The sequence below is a fragment of the Pipistrellus kuhlii genome, unplaced genomic scaffold (genome assembly GCF_014108245.1).
Source record: "Pipistrellus kuhlii isolate mPipKuh1 unplaced genomic scaffold, mPipKuh1.p scaffold_m20_p_2, whole genome shotgun sequence".
Taxonomy (NCBI): Eukaryota; Metazoa; Chordata; class Mammalia; order Chiroptera; family Vespertilionidae; genus Pipistrellus; species Pipistrellus kuhlii.
In genome coordinates this window covers 181,197,821-181,221,205 of record NW_023425515.1, presented here as the reverse complement: position 1 = coordinate 181,221,205, position 23,385 = coordinate 181,197,821, and the positions used below count along the sequence as shown (strand labels likewise).

The 23,385-nt window shown below is 51.4% G+C and overlaps 1 protein-coding gene across 4 annotated transcripts in view; it reads left to right on the top strand.

Moving 5' to 3' along the window:
• MAN1C1 (mannosidase alpha class 1C member 1) overlaps positions 1–23,385 on the top strand; it is a 126,119-nt gene that overhangs the window by 72,746 nt on the left and 29,988 nt on the right. For 3 of the 4 annotated variants that reach the window (XM_036447803.2, XM_045585012.1, XM_036447802.2), the window contains 2 exons: positions 19,623–19,738; positions 21,850–21,930. In XM_036447803.2, the coding sequence (XP_036303696.1) occupies positions 19,623–19,738; positions 21,850–21,930 (197 nt within the window). The remainder of the gene's footprint in view (positions 1–19,622; positions 19,739–21,849; positions 21,931–23,385) is intronic. The other variant, XM_036447804.2, reaches the window with a different exon arrangement.

Below are 23,385 nucleotides of genomic sequence, written 5' to 3'. Positions count from 1 at the left end.
AATTTTTCTTGAATCATTTTTTTAATTACCGTATTTTCTGTGTATAAGTCACCTCCATATATAAGGCACCCCCCACTTTTCCAGCCCAATATTTCTTAATCAAAATATTGATTAAGAAATCAATATTTTAAACGTTTTGCTGATTTTCCTCCTAAGGCCTTCTTCTTTTTTGGCATGTTAAGGAGTTTTTCTTCCTGTTTTCTCCACAGTCTGATCATACACTCAGTGGGAGGAGTCTCTGTAGCTCTTTTTCCATGCTCTATTGCATAGCTGATTAAATTCAGTTTGAATTTTGCAGAGTAAGACAATCACTTATTGGTATTTATCTTTTTACATCTTTATGGGCTCAGAACGCTCTGGTCCCTGTTGCATCTACGTACTCTCCAACTCCACCTCCAATTATAGCATCACTGATGTCAGTAACAATAAGACTCATGATTGGAAGAAGCCTGTTTGACAAGGTATGGGCAGCTACACACCTGTGTGGCTCTCTCCTTGGCTGACTTGCATGGCTCCCTCCTCCACTGACTTCTGTGTAAAGACACCCCTCGATTTTCAGTCTACCGATATTTGAAAAAAAAGTGTCTTATACACAGAAAAATATGGTAATTTTGCCCTCTATTTTCTCCATTCCTAGAATTTCTGCAGTTTGAATATTAGACCTCATGAGCTGGTCTTCTAATTTTCTTATCAATTCTCTTCTATTTTCTCCCTCTTTTTTCCTCCCTCCCTCTCTCTTTGGTTCTATTCTGGGAAATTTCCTCAAGTTTATCTTCCAACACTTGTATTGAGTTTTCCATTTCTGCTGTCACAGAGTGTATTAATTCCGAGAGTTCTGTTTTATTTTATGAATGTTCTTTTTTGAGCATCCTGTTCTTATCTCATAGATGCAACATTGTACAATACTTTGTCTCTGAAGATTTTTTTTGTAATTTCCTCCTTCTTACAGAGCCTTCGTGTTCTTTAAATTTACTTTTCCTGTTTGTTTCTTCCTTGCATGTTAGTGTTTCTCAAATGTTTGGGGAATCTTGGCTGTGAGCTCGTGTTAAATGTGAGCAAAAAATAAGATGGCTGGAGCTCCAGGGTGGTGAGTGGGTTCTGTTGGCCAGTGCCTCACTGTGGGGTGACGGGACAGGGACACTCGATACAGGTGTTTGCGATCTAGGGCTGGTCAGGTTCGCATAGACAATGTTTTTATTCTCCTGTCCAGAGAGCGGACTCCTGGCTGTAGCTTGCTGAGAGCCAGGTGAACAGAAGGGCTGAGGGACACAGTGAAGCAAGGATGGTGCCCTCTGCCTCTGCCACATGCCCCACAACCCAGAGGACCTTTGTCTTACCCCCTCCAAAAATGTAACTCCTAGTTTTCTGCTGGGACGAAGGAGACGTTTTCTTAGCTGGGTAGAGGCAGGATCTTACTTCCTTTCATGCTGACTTTCAACAAATCCTCCTGCTATTCTACTTCCAGAGATGCCTTGTGTTGCCACCCATCCCAGAGCCTCTGGGGATGTCTGGTATAGACACCCGAGAGCCTGTTTGCTTTCAGCGTCATGGCTCAGATTCCTCCTTGGCTTTGCTAAGTCAGTACTACATGTCTTTCTCCTTTCCAGCTGCCAAGACTTTGTTGCTATTGTGTTTCCCCGGTTTGCTTTGTCTTTATGGGTTATGCCTTAAGAAAACAAAAACAAAAACAAAACTCATACTGAGGTGTTAGCACTGTTTCTGTGGGGAAATAGAAGTAATGCATTTCTTCAACCCACTCTCTTTAACCTCAGTCTCTGCTCTTCTAATTGCTTGGTTTCCTGAGCCTCATCATCATCTGTCAAATGGGGCAAATGATCCCTGTCCTGCCTACTTCCCAAAAGCCTTTGTGAGCATCAGATGAATTTTTGCATAAGGATGTACTGTTCAAACACCAAGATACTTGGCTGAGGGTACAGAGTACCTTCTAGAGGCTGTGGCTGGAGATACCATATCACTTATGTGTTGTCACAGTGATACTGCATTACAAACACCCACAAACCTCACCGCATGCAACAGGAAGTGTTTATCTAGCATGGGAGTCTTCCTGGCTTAGCTGCTCCAAGCTGGGTTGGCTAAGGGACTCTGCTGATCTTGAATGGATTCACACTCCTGTCTGGAGGCAGCTGACCTGGGCTGTTCCCTGGTTGGACAGCTGGGCAACACAGGTCTCCTCCACGCATCTCTCCCTTTCAGGAGTCTGGTCCAGCCATATTCTCACGGTAATGGTAAAGGGGCAAGAAAGCAAGTGAAAACATGCAAGTGCTTTTTCAAGCCTCTGCTTACATCACATTTGCTCTCCTTGGCTAGTGTCAGCCACATGGCTGAGCCCAGAGTAAGAGGACAGAGCAGGATGCCCTGCTCATAGTGGCAAAGGGTGTGGACACGGTTATGAGGACACTGGTGGCATTGATTCTGCCTCTCTGCCATGTGCCCAGGCATGGCTCTGGAACAGAGCACTTCCTACCTTCAAGTTTTCTTCTGTTAAACCCTGAATTGTTTGTCTAAACCAGTAACGTAGGGTCCTACCACTCTGATGTATACTGCTGAGGAGTCACTCCTTTACTCACCACTCAGAAGAAACCGCTCTCAACTCTATAACACGATCAGAAATACTCTCTTTGACAGAGAAATGCACTCTCCAGGCTCAGGCTGGGGCTTGGCAACTGATGTAATCTGCTTAATTATTTGATTCAATCACAAGTTGGCTTAATTACTTTCTTGCTTCTCACCTCTTTTGAATCCATTCTGGAAACTAATCGTGTCTTTAACATCAGCCCAGAGAGAAGCGTTTCAATTGGGAAATGTAATTAGCCAAGGAAAATGAACGTGGGCGCTGCCCTTTGTCCAAGCACCATTAAAACCCAGCGCTGGTCAATACCAATGTCGTCTGGAGACAAAGGCACAGTTTGTCCTCCCCTGACTGGAGAGGGAAGGCCCAGCAGGAAGTGGGGAGTTAGGCATCCTGGGAACTTAGCATGAGGCTCATTCATTCCCTCATAAGCCATTTCTAGGCCAGTTCTGGGCTGCTGCCAGAGATGCAAAGGTGAGATAGTCATGCCCCTTGCCCCCAAAGAGTTCTCCTAGAGAGAAGGATCCACAGGTAGTTGAGAGATACAGAGGGCTGGAACACACAGGAAGGAGCCGCTGATGCTCACTCTGCCTCTGGAGCTTTACCAAACTGGGACTGGAAGGATGAGCCGGAGCTTCCCATGCAGAGAAGAGCAGACTGCACTCAGGTGGAGGGCACAGCATGTGCAAGGGCCCGGCGCTTCGAGGGCCCCGGAGCTGTTCGAGGTGGGCTGGAGCAAGGCTGCCCAGGGCCTCTGAGGCCATCCCAAGGCCTCTAGAGCAGATGTGCGGTGTCCTTGGACCATCCCATCACACTTTTCAGTTCCTCTCTCCCCTTCTTAAGTCCATTAGACAGTAATCTGAGCCAGGTTCAGCAAGCCCCATAACAATCATGGTCACTGGTTTAGGACATCCTACGTGCCATTCACTAAACTGAGCATTTTATTCTTAATCCTCATCACACTCTACAGCACAGCAAATTATATTATCTCCATTTTCAGATAAAAGAACTGAGGCTCAAAGAGGTTAAGCAACTTGTCCAAAGTTATACAGCAAGTATGCACTTTGCCTTTTAAAGTGTTTAACAGAAATTTAAGGTATTTGACATTTACGGGAGGCTCTAAACAATCTGAAAGGTGGAGGATGGATTCAAGGCAATTAGAACAACAAATGTGCGCTCTAGAGATGAAGAATAACAGGAGGGCAGGGAAGGGAGGGCATTCTGGGCAGACAGGCAGCCTGGGCAAAGGCTTGGTATGCTGTGTTGAATTGAGTGTGACTGTAACCGGAAATGAAACGTGGGTAATGAGCTGCCCAGGTGGGCAGGGGCTAGATCACAAAGTGTCTTTTAGAGGGTAATTGGAGAGCAGCTCCTTGGTCTTGGTGTCTGTGATGGGGGGACTGCAGACACAGGGCCCCTCTAACACGGCTTGGGTTATAGCTGCTACTTCAGCCCCTCTCCTGCAAGCGTTCACTTTTCTAAAGCCCTCGAACAGCTCCGGGGCCCTCGAAGCGCCGTGCCCTTGCACATGCTGTGCCCTCCACCTGAGTGGAGGTCGCTGCCTGAGCCGGAAGCCTCTGGAATGTGGTGGGGTGGAGAGGTTACCTGGCCATGTGGCTCTTGCACCTGGGGGGAGGGCGGGAGGACCTGCTGCCACCACAGCCAAGGAAGGTTGTTGAGCCAGCACACCTGCACCCGTTTGGTTCCTATTCACCTAACGCCCAGCCATCCTTACAAAGAAAAATTCAGCCAAGAGGGACTCTGAGCTAACATGTTGCAGGCCCTAAGACACACATCTCTGACTGCCATATTCCACCCATCTGATCGTTACATATTCATGGTTTTAATGGAGTTCTGACCTGCATGTGTGCAGTTTTATAGCCTGATTTTTCACTTACTAGGATCTTATAGTCTCTTTTCCTACCTTGGCTCCTGCTCACTTGCTCTGTAACCTTGGACAAGTTGCTTAACCTCTCTGAACCTCAGTTTTGTCATCTGGAAATGGATATAAATAGAATTTGCTATGCTGTAGAGTTGTTACGAGAATTAAAAATAAAATGCTCAATTTAGTGGATGGCAAGGCATGTAGGATGTCCTAAACAAGTGACCATGATTGTTATGGGGCCTGCTGAACCTGGCTCAAATTACTGCCTAGTGGACTTGCTGGTTGACCTTGGGCACCAGTAATTTAATCTCTGTGAGCCTGTTTCCTCCTCAGTGAAATAGGGGTGATGGCACCCCTTGGGTGTGTATAAGAATCAAGCACATGCATTATTGTGTATGAGAAGACTCTGGCCATGGATGTTTTTGTCGTTGTTGTGGCTTCATAGAGTCTAGTTCAGGGTGTTGATGTTTTCACTCCGTCAGGTGATTTGAGAGCTCCTTAAAGCTCCTGGCTGGAGCTGGCAAGCAGGGCAGTGGGCAAAGGTGAGAGAGTACAGGCGCAGGTGTCTGCACCTGCTCGCCCAAGAAGAGGGCAGTGGGGCCAGGTATACAGAATGATGTGGCCTTGCCTCTGACTTCAGGCTTAAGAGGCTGGGGATGGGGCATTCGCGGGAAAGGAAAACCCCAGCAAAAGGACATGTAACGACCAGGGTCCTTACAGTTTTATAGCCTGATCCAGCTCAGCATATCACACATCGCTCACGCCTCGCTCCTGTCTTCTTTTCTATAGGCTCACACCAGTCCTGGTCTGGGACTGTGGGACTCCTTAGGAGTGGAGTGCATGAGACACCCACACAGGCTTCCATCCAGAGCCCCCCCCCCCCCCCCCACACACACACACACAGACTGTCTGACAGGACACTCAACCACACAAGGTTCCCGAATCTCCAAAGGCAGCAAATGTATGCCCTGAGCAACAAGTCTGGCAGGAGAGCACCAGAGCAGAGAATGTGGGGGCTGTGCAGAGACAAGACAAGGTTTTGATAACAGTGTCTCCCTGACATGTCTGAAGAATCAGGCGTGCCTCTTCCTGGCAGGGCATGCAGTTTCCTGTAATGAGTTGTGAGAGGCTGGAACAAGTTACCGGGAGGCTGGGCCGACTCCACAGGAGATGGAAGCCAGGCCCCAGGGGACTCAGCTCTATGGAAGGCATCTCTGCGGAGGGCGGAACTTCAGCCTGGAGTGAGGGTCCCAGGCTGGGTCAGAATCTGCTGGGGGATCTTGTTTCTCCTTGTTTCTCCAAGGAGAAACAAGGAGAAACAAGATATGCTGAGCTGGATCAGGCTATAAAACTGTAAGCCCCTTGTTTCTCCAAGCCTGGGCTGCACCCCCGCTGCCTCAGCAGTGGCTGGGCAAAGTCCCCCTCCTTCACGCTCTCGGAGAGCCCTAAGCCAATAACACTTCTATGAATAGCACCTCTGTAGTACTTCCCGGCTTGCAAAGCATTGCTCCCATTTGTTGTTTGGGGCCTTCACAAAAATATGCAGCAGAGACGCTGAGGCTCAGAGAGGTGAAAGAACATGCCAAAGGTCATTCCATTTATTGGGTGTATTTATTTAAGGTAATGCTAGCTGCTGTAACAGATAACCCCCGAGATCTCAGGGGATTGAGAACAGACATTCTTTCTTGCTCATGTAAAGTTCAGTTGGTGGGAGGAAGAGGGAGTCTGCTCCTCACGGTCACTCAGGGACCCAGGGTGACGGAGGCTCCATCTTCAGATTATGACTCTCAAGGTTGTCTCAGCCTTAGAGGACCCCATAGCTGGTGCTAAGGGACCAGGCCTCAAGTGGTGTGTATAACTCATGCCTACATTCCACTGGCCAGAACTTGTCATAGGGCCCCACCTCAATGCCAAGAGGGTGATGTGCAGTTCCTGACTGGGCAGCAGTTTCCCCGCAATGGCTGTGCTCTGAGGAAGGGGAACATGTGCGTTGTTGGCCGTTGTAAAGGGCATTTTCCTCAAACAGTGCTGGGGACCTTGGGTCAGAGTTTGATGGGGGGCAGTCATTTAAAAGTCAGTAAACCCCAACATGGACTGAGACCTGGAAGAAGACACAGGTGTCCCTAACCCATTGAGGAGCCCGGATCACACACCGTCCCAGCCTTCTCCACCTTCTCCACAGCCTTCTCCCTTGCCCCTTAATTAGCTCCTGATCCACACAGCTGCTCATGGTCCTGGCCCTGCTAACACCCCCCCGTGGCTCCCCCATGCCCTCTCATAAGGCCCAAACTGCTTAGCCCGGCATCCATAGACCTTCACAAGACCCCAGCTTAGCTTGCAGCATTCCCCTCTCATTCCCCTTCCCACACACCCTGAGCTCCTCCTCCCCGACCAAAGTCTCCCCACTGGGCCTTTGCTGAAATGTCCTCCCTCCAGCTCTACCTCCTCATCCTTCTGGATCCAAATCACAGGTTATCATGAGGCCTTCTTCAGCAATGTTAGCTGCTCAGCCAGCACTGAATTAGGACTTGGGGTATACCAGGCAGTGCCGGAAAGGCTTCATAAGAATTAACTCATCTGTAACTTTCCAAGCCTCTGAGATGGGCATCCCATTTTATAGATGAGTCTCTGAGATATAGGAACATGTAAAGATACACAGCTAAGTGAGTGACAAAGACAAATTCCAAACCCAGGTCTGTATGCTCTCAGCTGAGACTTAACCACTGAGCAAACTTCTGCCTTTTATCAGTACTTGCCACAATCCATCATAGCTACTTGTTCACTGAATAGTTTGCTGTGAATTTGCTGTTTTTCCAAGAAAGCAGCTGCAGACTCCTCGAGGGCAGAAGTCACAGCTGGTCCATCCTGGACTCCTCCTCCTCACCACCGCCAAGCCAAGGCCTGGGTGGCGATTTTCTCTCAAATAGATCCCTCACCTTCCTGAGAACCAGAAACAGAAATTCCTCAGTTTATCATCTGTCATAATCCCCTCCCTGCTTGCCTGTCAGGTTTTGAAAGTTAACCTGAAACGATTTGAAAATGATCTAAGAGGCATGGACCAGCCTTCCCTGATCGTGATTAAGGGCGATGGCTTTTTAATGATTTGAGCAGTGCCTTCCTGGATTGACAGAAATGGATTACCATAAATTTCTGAACACTGCGCCGCCAAAATCAGATCTTTTTGCATTTTCTCAGTCCTCCTCGCAAACCTTTGCAGAGAATGACAAATACTCCGGCTTTAATTGTTCAGTCGCGTGAGGGCGGCGCCTCCTGAGTTCCCAGAACTGCTCTCGCTGGGAAAGCCTTGAAAGGCTCCTGGGGCTCCATCTTCAGGAAATGGAACTGTGTTTTCTCTGAAGCAGAGAGCTGTCTCCTGGGCTGTGACACGTTTGCTGCATTTGTGAATTGCTTTGGCCCCGAGATCTAGAAGAGAGGCAGTTCTCACGTAGGACGCATGCTCAGGGCTGTCCCACCAGGGGCTGAGGTCTGGGTGGGCATGACAAGTCGGGTAGGGGCTTCTCCCTGCTCAGCCCATGCACAGACCCTCCTCCTGCTGCTCCTCCTTTCTGCCACACTCTGTGCCTCATCCAAACTGCCCACACCTACTACTCAGAGAGGTTAAGTAACTGGGTTGTGGTCACACAGCTGGCAATATGCAAAGCCAAGACACAAACACTCTTACTGCTGCCTCTAAAAGAAGTCTAATTAAACAGAATAAAAGGTGACTCACAAGGCATCCACAGAAACCCATTTACATTTAAAGAAAAGAAAAAAACAACCTTTACTGTGCACCTTCTAGTGCCAGTCTCTCTAATAATATGCATTCTCTGACATTATCCCCATTTCACAGAGGAGGATGTTAAGGCTCACGTGGGTGAAATAGCTAACCAAAGGTCACACAGCTAGGAATAGCCAATGTAAGATTTTACACTATGTCTATCTGACTCCAAAATAAGTTCCCGCCCCGTTTTCTGTAGGAGATAAAAATCTGTCTCAGGAGGATGTGGTGCCAGGCTGGTCTAAGTTTATCATGGGCAGGGTTCCTGCAGGAAGAGACACCTCTTCTCTTGCAGTGCCTACTACTGAGGGCCATTGCCCAGTCCACAGGTAGGCAGGGTAGGAGGTACTGCCAGGCCCTGAGGAGATGGCCTGGGGGTCTTGTGGACGTGGACACCTCCCTGAGATCCTCGCCAACCTCTGAACCTGGCCAAGTTCTCAGATATTGCACAGGAGCAGGATGTGACAGTAATGAAACGCAGAATCTCTGAAGCAGAGGAGTTGAACTCTGGCTTCCCATTTCAACAGCCTTGAGAAATGTACACAACCTCTCCACGCCTCAGCTTCTGCATCGATAAGACACGGACACTAAGCACCCTCCTCGTAGGCTGCTGGGCTTAAAAGAGGTGCTGCCTGGGGCGCTCAGCAGCACCGCGTCTGCCTCCACACGCTGATCGCCATCGCTGAGGCCTGCCGTGGGGCAGCTGCTGCACCCGTGTTTACACACACTGTGTGCTCTCTAAGCCTCAAGATAGTTCTGCAAGGTGGAGGTATTGTTGCTCCCATTGCACAGATGAAGAAACTGAGGTAGCCAGAAAGTGTGGCTCCAGGGCTCAGCCCTTTCTGCTGTCCCAAACTTTGCCGCTCAGCCATCTCAGTGCCTGGAAGGACCCTCTGCTGGGGCTCCATTCTGTACCAGGTTCTCCCAGCACTGCCTCTGCCATCTCTTTGTTTCTTGGGTTGAATGGGGCCTCTTTGATTTCCTTTCTTTTCCCTTTTCCAATAATCATCATTCATCTTACTATCAGAGCCACGCATCTGTGCCTCTTGGCTCTGGCCCAGAGGCTAACTTTGCCACGATCAATGCATAACTCTGTGTGGCCACAATGTATATCCAAGATGGCATTGTGGCCCTGAGCCTGCGGGCCTGGGCTGCCCCGGTGCTGTCAGAGGACAGCTGACATCCCCCCGATGAGGCCGAGATGAGGCAACTGCCCGGTGTTGCTCTGTGCTGCCCTGTGCTCTGGGTTTGTTCATCTTGTTCCCTACGTGGTACAGCTACCTTCGAGGGGTCTCAGTGACAGGCCCAGGTGCTCCCTGCTCCCTCCTTCCCTCTGTAAGTGACTCATGGGCACTCAGCAACCCAGATCAACAGCTCCCTGAATGACCCACATGGGGTCCTCTCCGGGCCACTCTTCACTCAGCCACAGGAGGAGGATTTCCAAACACCAGTCAGAACAAGTTTCTAGGCCATCCCCACCGCCCCAAGGCCCTGTGTGGCCCGGCCCCTCCTCCTCACCGCCCACTGCCTTCCCTCTTCTCACTGCCCGTGACCTCTCTGCTCCACAATCACAGCGAGACCTCCCCACCTCAGGCTGTTGTGTTTGCTGTGCTCCCATCCCCTTTCCTCCTGTGCTTCCTGCAGGAGGCAATGCTGCTGCCCCCACCTCCTGCCACGCTGCTGCTTGCTCACTTTCCCATCACACACATTACTGTGTAGCCGGATGTCATCTGTGTGGCGCCTGATTGGCGTCTCTCTCCCAGCAGCTCTCTGAGGGTGGAACCCAGGACTGCCGCGCCCCACTGAGCTCTAGCATCAGGCGCAAACCCAGCACTCAAAAATGTTTTTGGTTGAATAAATAAATCTTGAGCAAGTGACTCGGTTCCTTGAAGTCTCACTCTTCGTCCGTAAAAGAGAGACAATAATAGAGTTGTCATGTGGTTTAAAAAACAAGATGTTTGTGGCACGTAGCACAATGCCTGGCACCAACCAAGTGTTTGGTCACTGCTAACCGCGACTGTTTCTATTAGCCTGTGATGGAAAGGGGTGGGGACTGGTGTTTAGGAGAGTTCCACATCCCACCAGCAAACCTTTGTGGGCTGTCTGCCCTGGGCCAGGGTCTTGGGGTTGATCTTTGCCCCCAGGACCTCACGCCACAAGGAGCAGCCTCTGGCAAGGAGAACTCCTCTCCTGGGCCTGAGGCAGTGGGAGGAGGCTGCCCAGCCCTTGGTCAGCAGGTCGCAGTGACACCCGGACTCCTTGGGGCCTGTGCTGGTGTGGAGTGACCAGGCTTAGACTCAGCCTGCAGACACTCGCTGCTTGGGACAGACTTGAGAAACCGCAGGAATGACCCAGGTTACTCTACTCAAAGTTGGAAAGCAGGTCTTTTAATAGAATTCAGAGGAAGAAGACCTCAGGTCCACGGGGAGAGTCAAAGATGTCTGCATGGTCCTGGAAGAAGCAGCCTTTTCTCTAGGACTTAACATCCCTGTGTGGCTTGGGACACGGTGGGGATATGTTGGGTTAGAGAAGGGCATTTGAAGCAGAAGGAACAGCTTGAGTAAAGGGCTGGATGGCTAGGAAGAGTGGACCACATGGAATCCATTTTCTAGCTGGAATATGAAAAACATGAAAAGACTATTAAGTAATTGGGCTAGAAGGGCATATTATATTAGTCAGCTGTTTCCAAAGTAACCCGTGTAACAAATTACCTCACAGTGAGCAGCAGACACAGTGAGCATTTATTTCTCATTTGTCCAGCGGCAGAGGCTGGAGTTTGGGTTATCTAGGCTCCGCTCAGCGGAACCCAGGTCTGCTCTACCTGGACCAGTGGCCACCTGAGACTGACATTGTCATGACGAAGAGCGGGAGCACAGGGGGGGCATGTCCACTAATCCCACTGGCAAGTCTCATGGCCAAGCCTAGAGTCGGGCAGAGTTTAACGCCCCACCAACAGGAGGCCAAAGCAAGCTACATGGGCAAGAGTGCGGTTGATGGAACAGGGATGTTTACCCCTCCCATGGAGGTGCAGAGTACTGAGCAAGCAACCCTCTGATTTACAGGTAGAAGCCAGAGCACGGAGTGACTCTAGGTCTGCCCTGAGGAGCTGCCGAGAGTAGCCATTGTGTCTTAGTGTCTCTTGGGGTGAGCAGCTCAGGGGTCTGGCTCTGGCTCTGGCTCTGGCTCCTCTCCCCATTGAGGCAAGAAGAGGATTAAAAATGCCGGTGCCTTCCTGACAGCCCGCACTTCCTGCCTGCCTGGCACAAAGGCTGTATAGTCCTTCCTGCTGAGCAACGATTGATCTGCAAAGGGTCCTAGCTTTGCCATCCCTGGTGTGGCTTCCTCGACTAGAACTGAGCCTTATGATAACAGCCCCATGCTTTGAGCACCTACTGTGTGCTGGGTATATCATATTCTCTTACATTGAGTGCCTGCTGAATGCTCTTGGTATACATTTGTCTGAACTGGCCACACCGTTCTAAAAAGGAGACCTCATTGTCCCATTTTCTGAGGCCCAGAAAGGTCAAGTCAGTTGGACAGGATCGCGCAGCTGGGAAGGGAGGGGGCTGGGATTAGAAGCACGCTGCTAGGTCGAGTGGTCGGGAAGGTGGTATCTGGTTACAGCTCTGCCCTGAGCGGCTGAGCCGCTCCGCTGGGAGAATCACAGCAGCATCCTGGGCTCCAGTTCTCTGTCTGCCTGTCTTCTCCGAGATGTTCTGAGATAAAAGCCGTGCAGAGCTTGATCTACAGCACTGTCAGAGGGAGTTTTTAAATACAAGTTTCTGGGCCGACAGCATCCTCGGCGCTTATTTAACAACAAACAAATAAAACATTAACATTTAAAAAACAGATCCTCATTTCTGGAGGCCTGTTCAGTAGACTGGTTCAATGAACCGCGTCCGGCCTTTCGTCACAGGGAACCTCATCCAGCCGTCCACCCCAGCGGGCATTCTCCAGCCGGCCGTGGCAGCCCAGTGGCATCTGTTTGGGAAGGCTGGAGGAAGCCATTAGTTCCACTAGGGCCCTGAAGTCTGCGGCCGCTCATCTTGTCCCTCCAACAGTATTTTCCTTGGAAAGCTGACCCCTGCTGCCCGGGGCATGTTTTCTCCAAGGCCAAGAGGCCCTGTAAAAAGTATTTGGAGGTCCCAGGAAAGCACTGTAAGCATTGCCACTAGTCGATCATTCATTCAGCAGTTATTTGTTCCTATCTTCTCTGTGCCTGGCCTGGGGATGGATGCTGGGCCCTGAGGAACCGTCCCTGCCCCGGGACTCACAGGCATGTCAGCACAGGGACAGGCAGCACTGGGATGGAAGCACCTGCCGCAGAGCAGGACGGATTTGCAAAGGAGGGGTGGTTAGGTTTGCTTGGTGTCTCAGGGACTCAACATTCAAGCCAACGCCAGAACAATGGGTATTTGTTTATTAAGCTAAAAGGAAGGCATGCAGGTGTAGGGACCCATGTCAGCAGACAGATCTTTTGGGGAGCTGCTAGTGATCTGATGTGGGTAGAGCATGGCATGCAGAGGAAGCAGTGGAGAGGCAAGCTCTGAGAGGTTGGCAAAGCCTAGACCACAGGCATCCTGCTCGCTATGCCCAGGACTTTGAACTTCGAGATCAGGGGCATTGGCAGCTTTTAAAAAAGGCAGTGGCATGGTCAGATCTGATCGTCTTTTATTAATCAGCCTCTAGCAAAAGCATTCTGCTGGGTTCCAGAAATAGTTCCTAAAAAAATATCGTGAGTCCTCCCAGAGACTCCAAGAAAACTTTGCCTGGAAACAGCCTATGAACACAACGTTGTGACCCAGCAAATAGCCATCATGGGAGGATTCAAAAAAAAATTTCTACTGGAGGGGGGAAAAACAACACAAAAACCAGACCTGATAGAAATGGAGAGGTCCTAAACCCTACACAAATTTCATACAGCCAGAAGACTTCACCATATACTAGTAAGATGATGTGGTTTTAAACAATGTACTTTGGGTTAGTCGGGCTATCACTCTAATTAATCTTCCTAGAAACCCAGGTGGCAGAACATTCCAGTTGCTATTGCTGCATAACAAATCACTCCCAATCTTAGTGGCTCATAACACTTGGTTTGTTATGTTCACAGATTTAGCGAGTCAGGCATTCAGAAAGGACTCAACAGGGACAGCTTATTTCTCTACCGCCATGTATGGGCCCTCGGCTGGAAGGGCTTACTAAGCCTTAGAGGCTGGGGGTGACTGACAGCAGGAACCTTTTTCACGCACATGACCGGAACTGACGCTGGCTGTTGGCTCAAAGCTCAGACAGGCTGTCAGTCAAAAATCCATACACATAGCCTCTTCCTATGTTCTCTTCTGTGGTTACCTTGGGCTTCCCTGCAGTATGGTGGCTGTTTCCAAGAGAAAGTGGAAGCTACCAGTTTCTTAAGATCCGGGCCTGGAAAGTAGCACATGATTCTCTGCTCTATCCTGTTGTCCAGGTAGTCCCACAGGTCACCCAGGCTGAGGGAGGGAGCTCTGGGAGGAGTTACTTTTGTGAGATGAGATGTATTTCCCATCTTTGGAAGCGGAGAAAAACAGTTGTGTTGTTTCTTTACAGACTAAGAAGTCTCTGCGGATTATATCATCAAGTTAAATGCAACCATTAGTATATGGCTCTGGGGATGCTGTGGTAATAGGCTACGCCTTGGGTGGTTTTTTTCTTCTAAATGTTCTTCCTGGAGCTTATGTTGCCCAGCCTGAGCCATTTATCTTTGCTAATATAAGATCACATAAGAAAAAAAAAAAAAGAAAAAAAAAAAGCCCACCACTGTCATTAATATGGCAGAACCAGGAGCGGACAAACCACAGCCCAGCAGGGCAGGGTGGTGCCTGGCCAGGCGGGCCTCAGAGAGGAAACTCCAGGAGCTGGGCCCGTCCCTGTGGAGCTGACACACACACGACAAATGGCTTTGCACAGGGCAGTGGTGCCAAGCAGACAGTGAAGCTGCCCTGGACATGGTCCCCGCAGACAGTGGGCTCAGTTTATTCAATGGACATGTTTACCTTTAATGCCTCTGGGGACCATGCAATGTGAGTGGGCCTCTGACCCCTTGATGCCTCCCCCAGGCGGGGAGCAGACCCTGCATTCCCAAATACTTATCAGGCCCCTGTGATGGGCTGGAAGGGTTTCTGGGCGGAGGAGACAGCAATGGACAGAGCAGAGCTCTCCCCCCCAACAGCGTGTGCTGTCAGCAAACAGGAAAGCAGATCCTTGTGTACCATCCTGGATAAAGGGGCTGAGGAAAAAGAAAGAGGGTAGGGGAGATGAAGGGAGTGCTCTTTTGAGCCAAAGCCTAGGGAGGGAGCAGGCTTCAGGAGGGTTTCAGGAGCAACATGTGACTGGAGGAAAACAAAGCCAGGGGAGGATTTGGAACAGAGGAGTCACGCTATGACTGGCGTTTTCAAAGGCAGTAGCAGGAGGAGGTGAGAAGTGGGTGGAGTCTGGAAATGGTAAAGATAGAGCCAGGATGTGGGGGTTGGAGCCACAGCTGGGAGAAGGAGGTTGGCATTAGCCGAGGTGGAAGACTGCAGAGCAGGTTGGGAGGGAGGAGCAGGATTTGCTTTTAGAGAAGTTGAATGTGAGATGCCTGTGGAGCTCCACATGGAAATGTGGGAGGGGAGTTGTTGGATAGGTGAGTCTGGGTTCAGGGACAAGGTCCTGGCAGGAAATGTAAAGCTGCGTTCATCAACATGTGGAGGGAATTTAAGCTGTGACTCCCTAAGGGAACGGAGGAGGATAGAGAAGAGGAAAGGCCCAAACAGAGCCCTGGGCACCCCAGTCTTTAAAGGCTTAGAGATGAGGAAGAACCAGCAAAGGCAGCTGCAAAGAGGCAATCACAGGGTCCGGAGGAGGAGCAGGAGGAAGAGTGGTGCCGCCCTCCGCCTTCCCACTTTCCCTCTCAGATGTTTCTGGAGCTTGAAGATGACTCTGATGCAGACTAGAGCTCCTGCTAGTAGGGAGGGGCAAGGACAAGTAAATCGATGATTCCTTTGCGGTGTGATAAGAATGGGGGAGCACTTGTGCGAGAGATGGGGGTAGACAGCTTGGGGGCATCCAGTGTGGCCCCGGAGGGCCCAGGGAACAGTTCTCATGGAAGAGAGTCAGGGAGGCTGAGACTCTGTGTGGACCATGGAGTGGAGATCACAGTGGCTTCATGGGCCAGGAGTGGGCTCTAGATTTCCACAGGAGAAGAAGGTGGGGTGGGCAGGCAATCCCTAGCTATTTGTAGAAGTGTCACAGAGCATGATGGGTGGCCCATTTGGGTTGGGGTCTCTGGCCTTTGGGGTTGCTTGGAGACAAGGAGGGGAAGAGGTACAAGAGAGGCCATGAGAACCTTTGACCTCAAAGAGACAAAGCCCCACAGTGCAGAGTGGGAGGAGGTTGGCTGGGCAGGATCAGGGAAGGTTGCCAGGAGGAGGCAGGCTTTGAGGAATGTGTGGGCACTGAGTATGCCCAGATGCACAGAGAAGCTTTCTTGGCAGAGGAGACCATACGCGCGAAGGCATGGAGGCCAGAGCTTGCAGTATGTATCCAGGAAGCAGAGCTCGATGGCAGATGAGATTAGCCAGACCTTTGGGAGTCAGACCCCGAAAAGTTTTACCTCCTTATTGCACGGTTACTGGGAAGCCATTACAGGTTCCTGAGGTGAGGAGGGACACAGTGGGATCTGCTTTTAGGAAGACAAGTCAGGCAAAATGTACAGGGTGAACTGGAAGAAAAGGGAGGGGGTCCCGGAGGTAGGATACCCAGGTCAGGGGTGGTGATGACCTCAGCAGTAGATACAGGTCGGTCCCATGTGACTCTTCTCCTCTAAGTTGGGCCAAGGGTTTTTGAAAATTGCAGTCTCAAGACCAGACTGCCCTGCAGGATGCAGGAGAGGCCAGAAATGCAGGAGTGCCCAGGCCACCGAGGCTCCAGAGGACTGTGTGAGAGCTGCCCAGGCCAGTTAGAGGGAAGGAGGACCACACTTCTATTTACTAAGTTAAGCTCACATGGACCCAACATCTTGGGTACTTTCTGTCCACTGCCTCCGTTTAACCCTCCCTGCAGCCTTATGAGGCGGGTTCCACTGTCATCCCATTTGCAGATGAGGCACATGAGGCTCAGAGAGGTACGAAGCTAGTATGTGATGGAGCCGCTTTGAACCTACATCTCCCTGGTTAGACCAAGGTTTCAAGATGAGCTAAGGAACCACAGAAATAACCAAGAAACTGATTTGTCAAGTATTTGCTCTGTGCCAGGCAAACACAGATGTCCTTATCAGGTGTATATGATGCATTTATCCAGCCAGGCTCAGGAAGAAACCTGCATTGTGTCCCTAATACTCTAGCTCAGTGGTCCAACTTCATTTACAGGTGAGAACTTTGACACTTAGAACAAATGTGTTGCTGGCCTGAACTGAGATTTGAATCCAGAGCTATGTTCTTTTAAGACCTTCACTTCCTCCAGCCCTGGCAGGAGGAGTGAGGAGTGGGTCCTTTGTGAGCAGCAAGTGTTCAGAGCTGGAGTTGGGGGAGTGAGCCAACCCGGAACCCGCCCCAGGCTTCGGCCCAGTCCAAGCTCGCTGCCAGACTTTTGTGCCCTGCTGGTTCTTTGCATATCATGGGTCTCCTCACTGAGTGGCCATGTGTCTTCCCCCCTCGGGAAGCTGCTCAGGCTGCCACAGGTACAAGTAGAGTTGAATTCAGAATAGGGCCCTCTTTCCTGCCCAGCCTGGCCGCTGAGTAACCTCTGGCCTGGAATGAAAGGCTTTCCAATAAGTGCCTTGCTGGCCTACCGCCCAGCTATGTGGTAGGTGGGTGTGAGGGTGAGAGATATACCGAGAAGGATTCAGGAACCTGAGAGCAGGGGCAGAATCTTGCCAACAAATCTCTTAGCAAGCTGCCTTCTCAGCTGACGCCTCTAGAGGGTTTGGGAATGAGAGCTGGTCACGAGGAGCCCTGGCCACCTTCCTGCCCAGCCAAGGGCCAGGGCCTCTGGGCTCAGGCTCAGCCCAGGGGAAACAGGTCCCCTGGGGTGAAAACACTAGGCAGCCCAGGGCAAGAATATCGGAAATCAGATATTCTGGGCCATCTCTCCCTTGACCTTGAAGAATGCACAGCACACAGTGTGGGTTTCTCTCCAAGCCTTCCTGCTCAGAGCAGTCTCTGGCCCCTGCCAGGGTGGGGCAGGGTCTGCCGTCAGATCTGATATTGTTTTCACAAAGAGCTGGAAGGCATCCTTGTCATGAAAAACACATCACGCTCGAGGGGGGCTGGGGTCCACTCCTCCCTTGGCCTAAAGTCTCATCTTGGGGTATCCCAGCCCTGCTCTGTGGCCCTCATCTATGACATGAAGGGGTTGGGCAGACGGATCTCGAAAATCCCTTCAGGCCCTTAGGAAATCTAAGGCTCTGGCGTAATAGCCGGCCTCTGTGGCCTGGGCGTGTCTCATCAGTGTCCGTGCCTGAGCACCTCAGGAAGGCAAAGAGTTCCCTTTGACACCTACAGGGGAAGCAGCTGGGATAAACCCGAAAAGGTTCCACTTTGTTCAGCTTCGGGTATGTTTTCCTACAAAGTCCTTCCGTATTGGCGGGGTTGACATTCTAGAAATTCAGCCCAAAGCCCTCCCAGGTGACTCCGGATTGGGAAGCCCCTCTCTTCCCCAGCCCTCTCTTTCTTCCGCTCTGTCTTGCAAATCCTCCCTTCTGGAAATGGATTCTTTAACCTCCAGCCTTATCTTTCTCCCAACTTCTCCCTGATCTCCCTCTGGACATTTTCCAGGCGATGCCCTTTACCACCTGTCTTGGGAGGTGGTTAGGTGTTTGAGTTTCAGAAGGATTCTCTGCCTGCAAAGTCAACACAAGTGAGTAGTTAGGGCACACTAACTAAGGAGACGAGGTGCTATCTGAACGCAGAAGTGCCCACAGAGATGGCTGGAGACTAGTGGGACTCAGCGCTGTCAGCGAGCTCTGGAGTTCCACTGGGAAGGCCCAGCCTGCTCATCTCAGTGCTTCGAGCCCCTTGCAAGGAGGGTGTTGAGGGAACAATCACTTCTCCTAAGCTATCCTCTGGTCCCTAAAGGAAATGGCTGCTGACTGCAATGACTATAGTAGCAAGGAGCTGATGGGAGGCTGCAGTCACCTCTTCCAGGAAGCCCTTTACCCTCCCTTCCTCCTTCACAGTCCTCTACTCTTCAGCCTCTGGTTGTACCACATGGGGAGGACTTCCTCCTCTTCTCTCTAGTTTGTGGTCTGGAAAATTCCTTTTTGCACATTTTTCTCAGCCTTTATTCCCAGGACAAGATTGAAGTCCCGATGGCAGGGGCCAGGCTTCATAGCTCATGCGTGTGTACTCACTGCCCAGAGCAAGCATCACTATGAAAATCTTTGGTTTGTGGATTTGTGTGGTTTCTTTGGCCAAACTTTCTCCCCCCCTTCCCCCTTTTTTTTAATGGAAATAAATTTCTCACTATAAAAATAATTCATGGTTGAAGGAATCAGAAAGCCTGTAATGCCAGCATTGGGACTGACTACAGAATCATGTCCTGCCAGATAGTTCTGTGCAAACACATCCACATTTGACATACGATAAAGAAATTATACTGTGATTTTCAATTGTTTTTACAGTCTACTTTTTAGGAATGATTTTATTAATTTTTTTTTGAGAGAGAAACATTGACTGAACCCACAATCTATGTATGTGCCCTGACCTGGAATCGAACCCTGCCACCTTTTGGTGTGTAGGACAATGCTCCAACCAACTGAGCCACACTAGCCAGGGCAAATACCCTCTTTTATATTTGAGCTACAATTCATATAACTAATCCCTAACACCCTAAGGGCTCTGACTTGGACCTGGGATGTTCCCCCCATTATATATGATACTGCAATAAATACCTTCCTAAGAAAATATTTACGAACATCTTTATATTTTTTTTCTTAGATGGAATTGAAGAGCTAGAGGACTGGCATTTTTGTTAAAACTGTATAAGCCAAATGTCAGTTCATCCTTGCCCCCATCATCACAGAGGAGTGGTAGGTGCCCGGCCGGCACTGAGGATGGACTTGCTGGCACCTATCAGTGGCCCCAGGTCTGGGAAGTGGCTCAGCCCATGAACTCAGTCTCCCCTGCCCACTGCCTGCCCTTTACTGCCCTGAGGAGCAGCAGCCCCGGGGGGACACTGGGTTCTGAGCTTGCCTTCCAATGATGGTAGTACTGGATTCTCCCTGGATTGTTCCTGAGCTGGCCTTGGCCTTGGAGACTGCCAGGCATTTAGAGGAGACTGGGGAACGGTGGCGTGTGTGGCTGCATGGGAAGGGAAAGAATGGCCCTGGATCACACCTTCGATCTTCTGTGCTGCAGGAGGCCTCGGCGGGGCGACGGTCATTGACTCCCTTGACACCCTCTACCTCATGGAGCTGAAGGAGGAGTTCCAGGAGGCCAAGGCCTGGGTTGAAGAGAATTTCCACCTGAATGTGGTGAGTCAGAGCCCTTGGGGTGTTAGGGCCAGAAGCAGCTGGAGAGGTCATGGCCCCACCCTGTCATCTCTGCGGCCCAGAGGTGTGGAGGCTCTGGCTCCAGGCTGCCAGCAGAGCAGTCCAGCTATGACCCTGCCTTCCCCTCTGTGGGGCTCCAGGCACGGTGCTCACACCCAGGAAGACCCATCCAGGGCCGCACCTGCCACAAAAGCAATAGGGGAAGTGACTGTGGAGAAGTGACTAATCTGCTCAGAGCGGCTCTTAGCCTGACCCTCCTCCCTCCCCTCACCCTACCGTGCTGCCCTCCTGAGCTAGCTGAGAGGCTACGAAACCTCTTGGTTTCCAGCCTCGCAGGTATCCCTGGTCAGGGACCAGAACCGTGGGGAGGAGATGGTAATGTGTCTGGAGAGCACAAAACGCTTCACTGCCAGACCTCACCCCCACTGCTCTCCCAGCCCAGACTAAAGTAGCCAATCCATCCTGGAGGTCTCTGCTCACATGGGCAGAGGCTGCTTAGATGGATTTGGGGAGCAAGAAATTGCGACAGATAGGAGAGGGGACCCATTAGGCTCCACGAGTGAGAGGTCCTGGAGGGAATGGGCTGGCTCCTGCAGCTCATGGAGAAGTGAGGCCAATATCAGCACAGAGGGGGCAGAGAGAGCAACAGGAAAGTCTGGGAGAGCAGCGCTGCAGGGGTGCTTCCCTGGCTCGGCAAGTGCCTGGGGGAGGCCAGCCTCCCTGGGCCTTAGAAATTACACGGCAGCCACAGTAATGATGCCCAGCATGCAGGCTTGTGAGCTTTAACTATCATGGAGGTTGTAAAAAGCATTTTATAACCATGAAGTCCAACCCAGATCTAAGTGGTGCCGTTATTATCATCATCACCATCATGATTATTTTGAGGCTCGTTATGGCCTTGTGTGAGGAGAGGAGTTTAGAATCCAGGTTCCTACTGCGTCGAATGGAAGAAAGGCAGAGGTGGAGGAGGGAGGTGTCTTCCTAGACTCACCTTGTTCCTCTGGAGATGCGGGGTTGAGAGTGGGCGTCGGGCAGCTGCCTGAGGAGCCAGATGAGGACATTCAGGCAGGCTGGGCAGGTTAGGGTGTCTCCCTGGAAGAAAGCAAGACATGGTCACTGCCCCTCTCTGAGCCTTGGCTTTCTCATGTGAAAAATGGGAGTGATGGCACCACCATGCATTGTGAGGCTAACGGAGAGAGAGTATGGCTCGGTCAAGGGGAAAGCTCTCCCAGATAAAGGGATGACCATTGTTCTTGTCATTAATGAAAGGCCATGACATGGGAAGTGCACCAAGGAGAGCCCTGGGGGAGCGGAGGCTACAGCAGGCACCTTTCTGAAGCCTCTCCTGGCACTGGGCGCTCCGAATGGCACCACTCAGCCGCTCATCTCTGCCCGGCCCTGCCCTGCCCGGGACCAGGCTCCGGGAAAGGGAAGGCTGAATGTCTTGCTTCTTCCCAAAGCCGAGGAAGTGGCTCAGGCAGATTTTCACCCAGATCTGGTCCTTGGCATGATGCCCAACACCCCTGATTTACAGACAACACTTCAGAGAGAAAATAACAATGATTCTGTAAGGTTGGGCGTGCCCCTGGGGCTGCAGCTCCAGCAGAGAAATTGCTGTTTACCTACAAGCATCTGCTTGGCGCACCTCCCTCTCAGTCTCAGCCCTGCCCCGTGTGCCCCAAAACCTCCTCTGAGACCCTTCCTCTTGCCCTGCCACCTCAAGGAAGGGTCACACCACCTTCCTGCTACGCCCAGCGTCCTGGCTAGAGGAAGATTGCCTCCCCTCAGGGTAAGCTACAGCCAGCAGCTCCCCATGTGGGTTCTTAAGCTCCTTGGAGAGCAGCCAGGCAGAACTTTGCTCTGATGGCCTCAGCAAGGGCTGGGGCAGGAAGCCAAACCCGGTGTTTATTTGGGATGTTGTAAATGTGCAGTGGCTGCCCGGTAGGTGCCTTTTGTTCTCAAATCCACCACTGCATCTGGGGAACCAGCCCAGGTGCAGCCAGATCAGCAGGGTGGGATGGGGTGCTGTGGTGTGTGACCAGCAGGCATCTCACAGTGTCCCCACTGCCCTGCCCCTTCTTTCTGCCCTGCAGAGCGGAGAAGCATCTTTGTTTGAGGTGAACATCCGGTACATAGGAGGACTCCTCTCAGCCTTCTACTTGACGGGAGAGGAGGTGAGTTGGTACTTCCGGCACCTGGACCTTCCCATCTGGAAAGAGTTTGGGAGAACATCCATCCCATCCCCTCACTTCCCCACTGAGGAGACAGGATCCAAGAGGACTTGCCCAGGGCTACCCACGCCCCCCACCTCCGTGATGCCACCTGCAACCTCTTCTGTCTGGTGCTTCTATTCTGCTGCCCCAATGGTAGTAAATTCTCTAAGGACAACGACTAGGTCTGCTCATCATCCGGGCAGTTCGTTACAAGGCGTGCAGCCATTCCTGGGCTCGGTGTGGGCTTGCAGAGTGCTGGTTTGGTTATTGCAGGTGCTGGTTCGCACAATGGATGGAGCCAAGACCATTGTTTTGCCATTTCTACCCAGGGGCCCCTCAGTCTTGTTCTATATTCCACAACTTCCCTTTGCCCTCCTTTCTGGGCCAGATACTAGCTCCAGGTCTCAGGGGCAGTAGGGAAGATGGAGCAGCCACATGTTGTAAATACAGGTGCACTGCGCTGCCTTCCAGAGGGCCATGGGCACAGTCCCCACACCACCCCTGCTGGTGGCCTCAGCAGGTCCCTATTCCCATCCCTGGGCCTCACTTCCTTCTCTACCATGGGATGGTCCTAGTCCCCCCTGGAGTCAACAAGTCTTGTGAATGGAGCTGGTCCTTTGGCCTGGGCTCTTTCCTTTCCTCACATTCCCCCTCTCTGTCCACCCAGAAATGAGACATTGAGCCTGTGGGGGGCCGTGGAGACAGCTGCTGTCTGAGAGTCAGTTTCCTTTCACTTCATTTAAGGCACACGGGCTGAAGCCGAGAATTTAGAGGCGGCAGGCATGCGCTTTATCTCTCCGGTCGCTTTAGGCCTCTCTCCATCAAAAATAATCTCCTCAGCGGAGATTACCGCTTGTACCAATTTGTCCCCAAATAATTGTAGATGGGAGCCCTGGGCTTGGAGCCACCCAAGGCCTGGATTTCATTTGAAAACCCCAGAATAGGAAATGACACATGGCACAGAAAAAAGCATTCGTGTTCTTCACGGGCCCTTGCCCACCTCTGTCTAGGTTGTGGGAGGAGGGTTGGATGCAGGGAAAGGGAGGCAGTAATACAGAGGGCTTATGGGGCTGGTGTGGGGGCCAGCGGCTCAGGATGGAGCTGGTGCTCCCCAGACATGCTGTCCCTCTCTCCCTGCTCTGAGGTGTCTGGGATTCTGAGAAGTTGTTCTGAGGCCTCGGCTCCCTAGAAGGATTGTCAACCTGTCTTTCGAGAATGCAGACCAGACAGTGGGATGTGGATAGGAGCACCTGTGACTTAGAAATATTGTAGTTTAAAAGGCCCAAGGAGAGGCCAGGTGGCTCCGAGTCCCTGAGCAGGCAGGCTCCTACCTTCCAGCCACGCCTTCCTAGTCCCCTCTGTCCCCAGCACCTCCAGGTGGCAAAGATGGGGCATGTGCACCGTGTCCTCTTTCCT